We start from the raw sequence: 12,414 nt of genomic DNA on the forward strand, positions 1-12,414 counted from the left end.
CTAAGGGAGGTTTCTCCCTGAAATGGGAAGGAATATGCTACTCTGGTCATCTCTAAAACCCAAGGTTCTACATTTCTGTCCCCCCACTTGCTCCCAAAATGTAGAAGCTTGGCCCCTAATGGTACATGGAGGATAGTATCCTCACTTGCATGAGGAAGGTTTGCTTGCTGATTTCTTGATTGGTCAAACAGATCTAGAATACGCTCGGAAACGGGGCTGAAATCTACCTGTACTGCCTTGGAATGAGGAAGATGAAGAATGTCCAGACTTCTTCGGGCGTTTGGTGGACTGGGCCAACAAGTCTTGAGTGGATTTCTTTTGCAGCTCTGTTGCGACATGTTCTACTGTAGTGCTGGGAAAGAGACTATGCTGATCTAAAGGAGCAAAAAGAAGTGCAGATCTCTGGAAGGGAGTGACCCCTTTTGAAGTGAATGAACACCACTGCTCTCGCTTCTTAAGTACTCTCACCGCGAACAATGCTGCCAGCTCCTAGGATCCACCCCTGATCACTTTATCCACGTATGAGAGCACTCCCAGCCAGTCTGTAGTGAAATTATCTTGGAGAGAGGCACAGTCTTCTATTTTATTTGCTAAGGCGCCAACAGTCCAATCAAGAAAACTTAAGATCTCAAAGACCTTAAAGATATCCTTGGTCAAATGCTCGAGTTCTGAAGTCATGAATAAGATCTTGGATGAGGAGAAAGCAGATCTCCGTGACGAGTCAATTAAACTGGAGAAATCCCCTTGGCAGGAGGCAGTAACTCCCAATGACAGCACTTCCCCAGTAACATAAGACAAGTATCTTCGCTTGGATAAACGAGAAGCAGAAGCGCAGAATACTGCTTTCCCCATATCCTTCTTTTCTGTCAGCCAGCTCTCAGTGCTTGACAGAGCTTTCTTTGAAGACGACGATAGAACCATCTTAAGCAGGCCATACACGTAAAGGAATGGCAGCGAGTTTGTCCCGTTGGGCTGGACGGGCGCTCCTGTCAAGTAAAAAATACCTACACACGCTACTGACTTGCAGGCTCATTTCAAGAGGACTGTAAAGATGGTTACGTAATTTTTAGTCACGTATCATACGTACATGGAAGAGGACGTAGTATTGCTCTGACGTGTGGATAGTTAATTTCTTCTTCCCTCACAGTGTATAAGTAATGTATAGATGGTTACATAATGGCGCCATGTATAAGAAAAAAAAGTGCGATAAGAGCAGTGCTATATTACAAGAGGAAGAGGAGCCTGAAATTAGGAAGAAAAAGCATGATGTATGGGTGAAGACATGGCTGATAAACAAAGAGAAGTTTTTGCACATGGCTTTGTTATAGGAACTGCAGGAAAATAACCCAGATGATTTCAGAAATTATTTACGAATGAATGATGACTCCTTCAGAGTCCTTTTTGCACTCGTGTCTCCCAAAATAAAAAAGAAAGATACAGTGATGAGGAAATTGATACCTGCAGAGGAAAGGTTGATTGCAACATTGAGGAAAGGTTGATTGCAACATTAAGATACCTAGCAACAGGCCGATCATTGGAAGACCTCAAGTTTTCGACAGGTATATCATTACTTTATTGGAATATTCTGCACTTTGTATTTTCCACAAACATGGCAGACTTCTGTATTTTTCTATAAACTCACACACAAAATTGTGAGGTAAATACTTGGTGGCTTGAGACATCCTTTCTGTATGGAACTATTATCTCTATGGAACTGAAGGAAGTACACATACGCATCACAGACCACTAAATGTTTATGCGTTCCGATCAAGTGACGAGGCCTCATGATATGTGTCAAAATAAGTGGGTCAACCCAGTTGCCCTGCTAGTCCATCCCCACACACACCACAGACTGGCAGGGGATATTGCCATTCTTGGCTAGACTGGCCTGTCCAGTTGAACTTGTTGAAAAGATGAGAGTACTGGCTAGTCTCGCCAGGTTTGTCATTTTTACCCCCCTATACACGATAAAGATTGGCTGGTTCACGCCAATCTCGGCAAAATCAGCGCGTCAGTCCTTTACGTGTATGACCTGCTTTAGGCAGCCTAGAAGCTTTCATAGGCTGTCTCATCATAAAAGCTGAACTCGGTGAAGACGAAGTCACTAGCGAAAAGAAGTCTGGGAAGCAAAAGTACTTCAAAAGGGAAGCGTAGGCTGAAGAAGGCTGATCCTGTTCTACATCCTCTTCTTCAGACAAAATGGGTGAGAGCCAAATCCTCGGACTTATGAGTCACTGTCAGTTTGCGTAACAGATCTAGAATGCCATCTAAGCATCACTGAATCAGTTCCAGAGAAGGATCCTGAACCGAACGAGAAATGGAGTGTGGCGCCGGATGCCTGGATGAATTTGGCGCCAGCTTGGAAGGGGAGCAATTGCACACTGACGACCTCGTGTGAACTACATGTTTATCTGGTTCCACAGGCACATCAGATCCTCTAGATCCCACTGTGTGCTTGGATCCCTTTGACCCCACTAAACACTTGGATCTTCCAGATCCCACTTGATGAATGGATCCCTCGGACCCCACTGAACGAATAGATCCCTCAGATCCTGATGGATGTTTGGATCCCTCAGAACTCACTAAATATCTGGATCCCTCAGATCCCACTAAATGCCTGGATCCCACTTAACTGGATCCCTTGGATCCTACTGGATGCCTGGATCCCTTGGATCCTGAAGTACAATCTACGTATTTTGGAGACCCGCTTGGGTGGCAAAAACTGATGCTCTGACACAAACACTACGGGTGACACATCAGACGGATCATTCCAAAAACTACATGAAGGTTTGGGACTCTGATCCCGACCTCTGTCCTGCTTGCACAGGATCGGAAAATCAGACTCAGCCGTAGATATTAGCCTTTTCAGTGGCCTGGATGCACTTTTAAAGTGCCAGCTGCACTTCTGGCTCTCTCTGCACTCGGATTCGTCTGATCCTGAATCCGAATCACTCGACAAAAGGGCATGAACTCCAATATGGACGCCTTTCCAACAGCAGTCCGCCGAGTCCTAGGAATCTCGAACAACAGGCTCGGTTGAGGGGGCGACTACCCTTAGGCAAACCCCACCGACCTCCCTGGGACTTATGGTTTGCCTCCTCCCACCTTTAGGGGAGTTTGACAGAGACCTTCATCTAGGAGCATCGGTGGGACCAGTAGCCACCTCCTCCACTGACACAACGCTTGCACCGAGATCACTGGCACTAAACTTATCCATAAGGCCCATCACTGAAGCCCTTGTTTGAGTTGCAGTGTTAACTTAGGGACCAAATTTCTGGTCCATTCTGGTTTCTAGACTGGCGATGGCATTGGGTTCAGAAGGTTGGAAGTTGGATAATGGAGTCACAGGTAAACTCGGACTGGTGATAAGGGAAAATGCAGAGACAGGAGTTGGAAGGGCATGCAAAACAGGAGAACCCTGACTAACTGAATTCTTAGCTTTGGCCTTAGCCAACACTCTCCTACGTCAGTTTTTCTCAAGTTTACCTAAGTAACTAGTCAAAGTTTTCCATTTCCCCTGATCTCACTCTTTGCATTTGTCACAAGTCAAGACTGAAGAGCAAGTTTATCTTCTACATTGACAACAAATGGTATGAGAGTCATATTTGATAAAAGTAAGTCTGGTATTGCAGCCTTTGCTGCAAAACCTACTGCTAGCAGAACTAGAGTCAGACATCTTCATAAAAGGCGAAAGTCCAAGCTAAATAAGCTAATACAATTAGTGCAATCACTTCCAAGACAAGAATACTTCACCAAAAACGATGAAAACCATTTGGCGAATTATATTAAATCAAATGAAAGCTGAAGTCAACAACCATGTTAAGCTGTCAACCGTCAGAAACTAATTGGGCTCGTTATTAATGTTGTACGTATCCTTCCCCGAAAGTGGGCAGGGCGAGTTACCTACACCAAAATACTGGAATGCTACCGCGAATTTTCAAATTTAAGCTGCTGATAAACGAAACGTAATAGCTATGTAGTTACTTGGTAAGCTACTTATATAAAAAGGCAGAGTTTCTGAATGAACTACAGCAAAATTCCTTAAAGGAAAAGTATAGTTAAAATCAGAAAAGCTAGCAGAAATTTTGGACAAGAGTAAAAGGCAATAGGGTACTCCAGTATATCACACCTAGATTAATATCCACAACCAACAGAGAGGAGAAAGCTCCAGAAAATCCAAGCATGATAAGTAAATTAATAGCACCTCAGCAAACTCTGCACCTGACTCAAACTAGTAAAATGCTCCAATTCCTGAAGCATACCTCAAGACCCAGTGCGAAAAAAAAGCTTGTCATAAGTTTCATCACATGAAAATCCAGTGAGTACTATTGAAATCAAGTGATAAATTTTACCAATAAACTTTTAAAGTCATTAAATATCTCAACTATATTGCATTCTTGGTTATTTACTCCTTAAAATACACAACATATGGCATTCTTGTACATCAGTTTTATCCTAAAGACTAATATGCTTGCTTGCCAAGAACATTTGATGCATATTAACCATGAGGCATTTTCTAAAATGGATTATAAAAACTTTTGCTGATTTCCAAATCTAAGATGTGCTTTGATCACAGTGTTAGATAACTTAAGAATTTACATAAAAAATAAGGGTTTTAATCAAAGTTTGCTGAAACGTAAGTCCAGTAAGCTAAGGCAATATCACAACTGCTATGCAGACGATCAGACTTCCATCAAATGTCTAATTGGGCCTATAACTGAAGATCAAATACATTTTCTTATTTTGTACAAATGAAATAGTCGTTGCTAACAGGCGTAAACTCTGTGAATACAGAAGTGAGATTTAATAATATGGCTCTAATTAAATCTGGAAAGATTACAAATAACTCAAATGGAACACTGAGTTATAAGAAGCAGACGTAATTGTATCTAGTTGTCCAATAAAATTACCTAATTGAACATTTTAAGATGGAAAACTGATGGACATCTTTATGTACTGTAAAACAATATTATTCAAAAAGAAAAAAAAATTATCAGTCTTCAAAATATTAAGGATTGTTGGAACTTGAGTAAAATCCATAAGCTAGCAATATGACTATAGCACTGCCTGTAAAACACTAACTTTACTAACAAATTAACTGACAGAAAGACTCTTAGGGAGCCCCACTGTGAAACACTTCCACACAATTATTTACAAATTTATGAACCATCCCTGCATTCGAAATCTTGATGCAAGAAAATGTCTTTCCTATAGGCTGCATATCACGTTTAACTCTTCGTGCAGATTAGATGTGTTTCTTCCAAGTAACTGGGTCATTATAGTGCATCCACATCCAGGTTCCTGCTATACCATTCTGTGAAGCAGGCAACTAAGTTTAATCTGAAATCAAGTTAAAAAGTTACTCTCCCAATAACTGAGAAGAGACTGTAAATTCAGAATTCATTTGCACTTATCAAAATATTAGTAAAAACATTCAAAAAATTCTGAGCACTTTTTTTTCCCAGTATCTAAGTAGTAACAAGTTAAAAACTAAATTGGTTATACCAATGAAAACTTGAAGTTTTCTTAATAAAGTTTTTTAATAACAGTGTGTTTTTATTCTTCAGTTTCTTGCTGTGTAGTTTTCAACTGGGAAAATTAAAAGCAAAAAAATTCATATGTAATTTAAACCCCATAGATAAATCTGAATATTGTATACAATAAGCTTCTTCAACAAAGAAGGAGGTTACCACTTCATTTAACTGGACAACCTTCCATAAATTTACCTCTATGCTGAAAGTTCCTAACTACAATTTCTGTTATATCTAAGGGGAAATTGAAATGTAAGCTAACACAAACTTCCGTAAGTGAAATCTGTCATGTGCTGAGTGTTCAGTATTTTGGCAATGCAAATTTACTTTTAAACTGTTAAACCTTAATACAGTACACAGAATAAAAAAGCTAATTACAATAAATAGTCAGTTTTGTGTAAACCTTGATTTGATGATTTTAATCCCTTAACTTGATGAAAAAGGTTCTGCATAAATTGCCATAACATTTTAACGTTATAGTAAAAAATTCCCAAGTACACCTAAATTAAATTTCATATAGAATACTGTACCCAGCACTCATAATTTTCCACTAAATTAACATAATTCCCAGCAGTTATTTAGAATCTTTGAATATTCATTGACAGTACCCCTTTCGTCTCTTTTACAGTTTTAATATCAGCAACCATCAGCCACTCATAAACCTGCAAAATGAAAAGATTCCTGTGCAATAATTAATGACAATTACTTTGGAAAATACATAAGCACCTCAGCTGAAGAGACACTGTGGGGTCTTACCTTTCTGGTTAAGTAACAAAGACCCTATATTATAGCCTGCACTTAATTGTTTTTTATATATCTTATAGTTAAAAGTAATTCCACATACTAGTTCCTAACCTAAACTAACCTGTACTTTGCAATTAACATCTAATATAAGACATATCTCTAAAAACGCATCACGTCTAAAATGGAAGCAGAGTAAAAATTAATAATATGGTGGCTGGTGGGTACACATGTCGTAAAGTTGAGGTCTTACTTAACAGTGCAAACTTGCCTGCTTTAGGCTTAACTAAACTTAGAAAAATCTTGTATAATGAGCATCTTATCAACAGTGTCTCGGAATTCAGCCTATAAAACTGTCTAGTACGGTTTTCTAAAATGCATGTTCCTCTAAAATAATGATCATGTAGTCCTGACTACGCACTTTATAGTTTAAGCAAAAATATAATGACCCTACAGTTTTATCTCAGATTTCTAGTTTACCATAATTAGATTGGTTAAACTAGCTTATCAATACTTATCTTGCAACTTCATTTCTCCAACCATCACACATCATCTCCACAGTCCCTATTCATAAGGTTTGACATTCATATGAATGCCACACCAGGGGGAAGGAACTCCAGTTGTGATACTCCCCTGAGAATTTTTACAAAAATTTCAAGGTTAGGTCTCTGTTTACACTGAAATAGAAATTTTTATAATAAAGTTTATTCTCTAAATATTTACCTCTCTATTATGATAGCAGTATTCTCGCGTCAGTCAGGAGGACGATAAAGCGAAAATTAGAAAGAAAAAAAAATAGGATCGTTTAGTTTGAACCGTCTATTCACCCATCCCTTTCAGGAGGTTTGAGTGTTTATAGTTTTCCATTCACTTTTTCCTTCTGTCCACATGAGTAGGGAGGTGGGGTGGGGGATACATAATGAAGGGGTAAGTATTTAAAAAATAAATTTTATTTTAAAAATTTCTATTTTAAAAATGAATCTTACCCATCTATTATGATAGCTGATTCCTGTATTAAGCAAGGGAGGTGCGAAAGGTGAGAGGACAAATTTAAAGAGTCCCAAGAAAACCATAAAATTCCACCAGAATAAGACGCTACTTACCTAATGATTAGCATTCATCTGCTGGTACTGTCGCCAAGCGAGGACTAATTCATTAGGTAGCAAGACCTCTGAACAATGCTGGAGGTTCCTTGCTAGGGATACCACTCACACTCTGATGTGAGTGGGACACAAGGTCTTGTGCCTAGGCCAGAGGAGCAACGATGGTAAAAGAATGAAGGCTCTCACCTAATACACCATAGATACAGTTGAACCTCCTAAAACTGGCATTCTGTGGTCTGGGAACTCCCGTGGTTTGGCTCAATTTTGAATCAACCGCCATCAGTTCATTGAGCTGCCACGAGGCCGGCTTCACATATTATTTAGGACCAGAGCCTATATATATATGAGCCACATCACTTCCAGGCTTCCCATTGGATTATAACAGGACGCCACGTTTGTTTACATTTAAAGCAAGGTGGACAGCACTTCAAACGGCCTTGGGGCATTACTATTAGTTAGAGCAAAGCCAGTATATACAGGCTCTGCGTAGAGCACTGTAGACAGCAGATTTAAGTTGATATAGGCTATATATTTTCAATGTTATGATGGGTTGAAAGGACAGACATACATTACTTTACTGTACTTCAGTGCGGAACAGACAATATTTGAATGCAAGACAGGGCCAGTCTGATAGTCTGATAGCCTCACTATCACTCGTACTGCATTTTCCTGGCCTAAAGAGCATTCACAGCCAAAATACTGTTGCTCTTTCAATACACATCCTGCAATATTAATGAAAATATGCACATGTGCAATATCAGTGACATTTCTTTTAACAGGTAGGTAGGCAGTTCATATGGCCATGTTATGGCAGTCAACCTCCTCAGCTGACAGCTTCACCTGTCAAAATTATGGCTACAAACCTTCAACCCTTACTTAAATGCAATTTATTTTGTATCATTACTTTCTGAGATAAATTCAGCATTCCGACCACTCTCCACTGGACTGGGAATGCCTGCTATATGCTCCATCTCATCGAACAAATACACCGCCTTCCTGCACGAATTCCCAGATGTCTTCAAGCCAGAACTGCGTCAGGTGCCAGGTACCCAGGCCAAGCATGGCATCCATCACCACATCAACACCACAGGCCTGCCGACACATGCCAAGTTCCTCTGCCTGCCACCCAAGAAACTCCAGGATGCTAAACGAGCATTCACTGAGATGGAAAGGATGGCTATCTGCAAAAAGGCATCAAATCCATGGGCAACCCCTCCTCCACATGGTGAAGAAACCAGACAGTTTCTGGAGGCCCTGTGGGGACTATCGTCAGCTGAACCTAGTGACAACACCAGACCACTATCCCCTGCCAAACATGCAGTACCTAACAGGAGCTCTGCATGGGGCCAAGATGTTCACAAAAATGGATTTGCTCAAGTCCTATTTTCAGGTGCCAGTACATCCTGACGACGTTCTGAAGACAGCCATCATCACACTGTTCAGGACATATACCTTCTACTCCACCTCAGGAACACCTGGGCCATATTCCAATGCCAGGAGGAGCACCTGGAGCATGTCCGGGCTGTGATGAAACGCCTTCAGGAGAGTGGATTGGTTGTCAGATTCAACAAATGTACCTTCAGAGTGGAGAAGGTAGACTTCCTGGGACATGAGGTCTCTCTGACTGGTGTCCACCCCATGGCCTCTAAGGTGGATGCAGTGAAGGATTTTCCATTACCAAAAACGATCAAGTCCCTGCAAGAGTTCCTTGGCATGGTCAACTACTACCGACAATTCATGCCAGGACATTGCCAGCATCATGTATCCCCTCACCAGAGAGCTGAAGGGGAGGCCAAAAGCACTGACTTAGGAAGTCCTGAAGAAAAGGCGTTCAAACAGACGAAGGCAGCCTTCACCAAAGCCACCACCTTAACATATCAAGACCCCACCACCCCCCTGAGACTTACCACTGACGCCAGCAATGTCGCTTGTGGAGCTGTGCTGGAGTAGATAGTAGACAGTTCCCCCCGCCTGCTTGCGTTTTTTAGCCACAAGTTAAAGCCGCCAGAGACCCGCTATAGTGCATTCGACAGGGAACTGCTGGCAATCTACCAAGTCATGCAGCACTTCAAGTACCTCTTGGACGGCAGCCCATTCACCATCCTGACAGACCACAAGCCGTTGGTACATGCGTTCACAAAGGCGGGAGATGCATGGTCGGCAAGACAGCAACGGCACCTGGCTGCTATCTCCGGATTCAGATGCACCATCAGTTACATCCCCGGCAAGAAGAACCCGGTAGCGACGCCCTGTCAAGGATTGAAATAAATTCAGTCCACCTGGGCATACACTACGAAGACCTGGCAAAGGAACAGGCCGCAGACCCGGAAACAGCAGCTTACCTCATGGCACCTACCGCACTAAGGTGGGAAGACATGCCAATAGGTGAATCCAGATCGGCACTTCTCTGCAACACCAGCACAGGGCACCCACGCCCCCTGATACCCGCGTCACGAAGAGAGCAGGCATTCGACGTCATTCACGGGCTGTCCCATTCATCAGGACGAACAACATGCCTGATGACAGAGAAATTCGTGTGGCACGGGATCAGGAAGGACATATGAGAATGGATGAAGAACTGCATACTGTGCCAGACAAGTAAGATCACCCGGCACACGGAATCAGCCATCGGAGACTTCCCTCAACCACGACGGTGTTTTGGGCACATCCACATAGACGTCGTAGGACCTCTGCCGCAATCAGGGGACACCAGATACCTCCTGACTGTCATAGACCCTTCCACAAGATGGCCGGAAGTAACCCCAATGGTAGAAGCATCAACAAGCACCTGCGCGGAAGCCCTACTATCAAGTTGGATAAGCCATTTCGATGTGCCGAACGATATAACTACAGACAGGGACCGGCATTCTTGTTGGAACTCTGGGTCTCCCTGGCATGTCTGATGGGGACAACACTCCACAGTACAACGCCATTCAACCCTGCGGCCAAGGTATGGTGGAAAGGACCCACTGTTCATTGAAAGCAGCTCTGATGGCACATTGTACTGATGAGAATTGGAAGGTGCAGCTGCCCTGGGTCCTGCTGGTTCTCCGCACTGCACCAAGGGGAAACAGCAAGGAATCTCCCACAGAAAAAGTTGTCTATGGCGAAGCATTGGCCATGCCTGAAGAATTCTTCGCCACGGAGCTGGACGACCTGGATACACCCCTTCCAAGACTAAGGGAAATTGCAAAGAAGTTTGCTCCCTGCTGGAAGATTTTCGGGGACAGGACCCATATCTTCAGCCTAGAAGGCCTGAAAACCTGTCCACACGTCTTCATGAGGAATGATACCCACTGCCCACCCTTCACCAGACCATACAGAGGACCATACGAAGTCGTCAGTAGAACATCCAAGGCCTACCTCACCAACATCCATGGGCGGGAAGAATGTCCTAATGGACAGCAGAACCCGGGAGAAAACCGGCAGACGTCCCAGAATCCCTCCACAAAACAAGACCTCGGATGAAGTGATCAGCATCTCGAAACAAGGTCGAGGACGTCCCTAGGGCTGCACTAAGGATGTCATCCTCCCAGGAAAACCGCCGGACTACTCAGCAGTCAAAACCGCCCCACAGCCACAGATATAAAGAACTCGGGGTCGGCTGCTGCTCCCGAGAAGATACCGTGATTAACATTCAACAGATATTCCAATCATTATTTCATAATAATTGTCTTGGGGGTGGGGGAGTACTTGTAAAGACGTCTTCTTTACCCATTAATTATGATCATGTATTGCATCTATCAACGCAACAAGACACTCATGTATATATTTATATGTAGAATTTCCTGGCCTTTTTGCCAATATATATTTTATCACTGTGTGTACATTATGTCTCTTGTTATTGTTATTTGATTGACTGTTAACAAACACAAATAGCTATCATTCAGCGTGCGGGTCACAGAAACCTGGGGTCGGGGACCACGTTTCCGTCCGCACGCTGTTGTGTGTATCTTATGCCCAGGTAATAAATAAATCAGTACCCAGTTCTGTCTTCTTTGACCTCACAGTACAACAGGTCTATTGGTTGGGACCTGAAAACAATTAGAACCATTTAAAATTCCCAATTGTTATTTAATCAAGTATATATAGAACTTCGTTTCGAGACTTATGTGAATTACAAATTTAATAAAAACTTCCGTGATAAACAATCATAATCAGAATTACAACGAAGACTTATTAGTTATTAATGTAACAACAACATAACAAAGGGAACAAAAATGCTACCGTTATCATGTAGAAATTCTAATCATAACATTACTTTTTTTGAAAAAATCGTAAGTTACAAAACTTATTCATTTCTGTTAATCTTTATGGGTAATTATTCTATAGGTTGATGAAAACTATGACATTTATTAATAAACTTAATCCACAGGATCTGGTAATAATGGAGATGTAGTGAACGTTGTTTTCATAAAACATCATTTCGAATAAAGATTTGTTAATTTGATATCAGTCATAATAAAGATGGTTAAATATCTCATATTAAGTACCTATTTGCTTTTATTTTTCCCTCTTGAAAAAACAAACAGTGACGATAAAATAAAACTCTGTTACCACTAAAAAAATCCACCATGTTGAAATGTATTTCCGTCTCGATTGAATTAGTCATTGAATCTTGACTGTGAGCAAACCTCATGATAAACTGACTCTCTCTCTCTCTCTCTCTCTCTCTCTCTCTCTCTCTCTCTCTCTCTCTCTCTCTCAATTGTAAAGGGAACATTAAGCGCAGAACGGAGAATAAAGTATGGCTACTGACTTTGGCTAAATGCAATAAGTGTTAATTCCTTGGTTGTCAGAAACCACCGAAATTGTATTTTACTGGAGATCGATCTCTTGTGCTTTCATGCAATACTACCATGCCATAACAAAACCTGCTAATGTACTTTTAGAGAATTTACACAGTCGCAAAATTGCTAATTGTTTCGCGTTCAGGACGACTTAGCCAGTGAGTAATTTTGTTATGCAGAATCGTCCACTGTGTGTGTGAAATGTGTCCGAAACCTGCCAATTCTTTTGTAGTAATTAACATAAATTTC

General features: G+C 41.7%; 1 protein-coding gene across 1 annotated transcript; it reads left to right on the forward strand.

The window, feature by feature from the left end:
* The first annotated feature begins 10,270 nt into the window (after positions 1 to 10,270).
* Positions 10,271 to 10,843, forward strand: LOC136833089 (uncharacterized). Its single transcript, XM_067094735.1, has one exon. It carries the CDS (start codon positions 10,271 to 10,273, stop codon positions 10,841 to 10,843), a length of 573 nt encoding a protein of 190 aa, XP_066950836.1.
* The last annotated feature ends 1,571 nt before the right edge of the window (positions 10,844 to 12,414 follow it).

The sequence above is a fragment of the Macrobrachium rosenbergii genome, chromosome 51, assembly GCF_040412425.1.
Source record: "Macrobrachium rosenbergii isolate ZJJX-2024 chromosome 51, ASM4041242v1, whole genome shotgun sequence".
Taxonomy (NCBI): domain Eukaryota; kingdom Metazoa; phylum Arthropoda; class Malacostraca; order Decapoda; family Palaemonidae; genus Macrobrachium; species Macrobrachium rosenbergii.

Excerpts from the sequence above, each read along its gene's own strand:
- LOC136833089 (XM_067094735.1), top strand. The coding sequence starts at position 10,271 with ATGTCTGATGGGGACAACACTCCACAGTACAACGCCATTCAACCCTGC.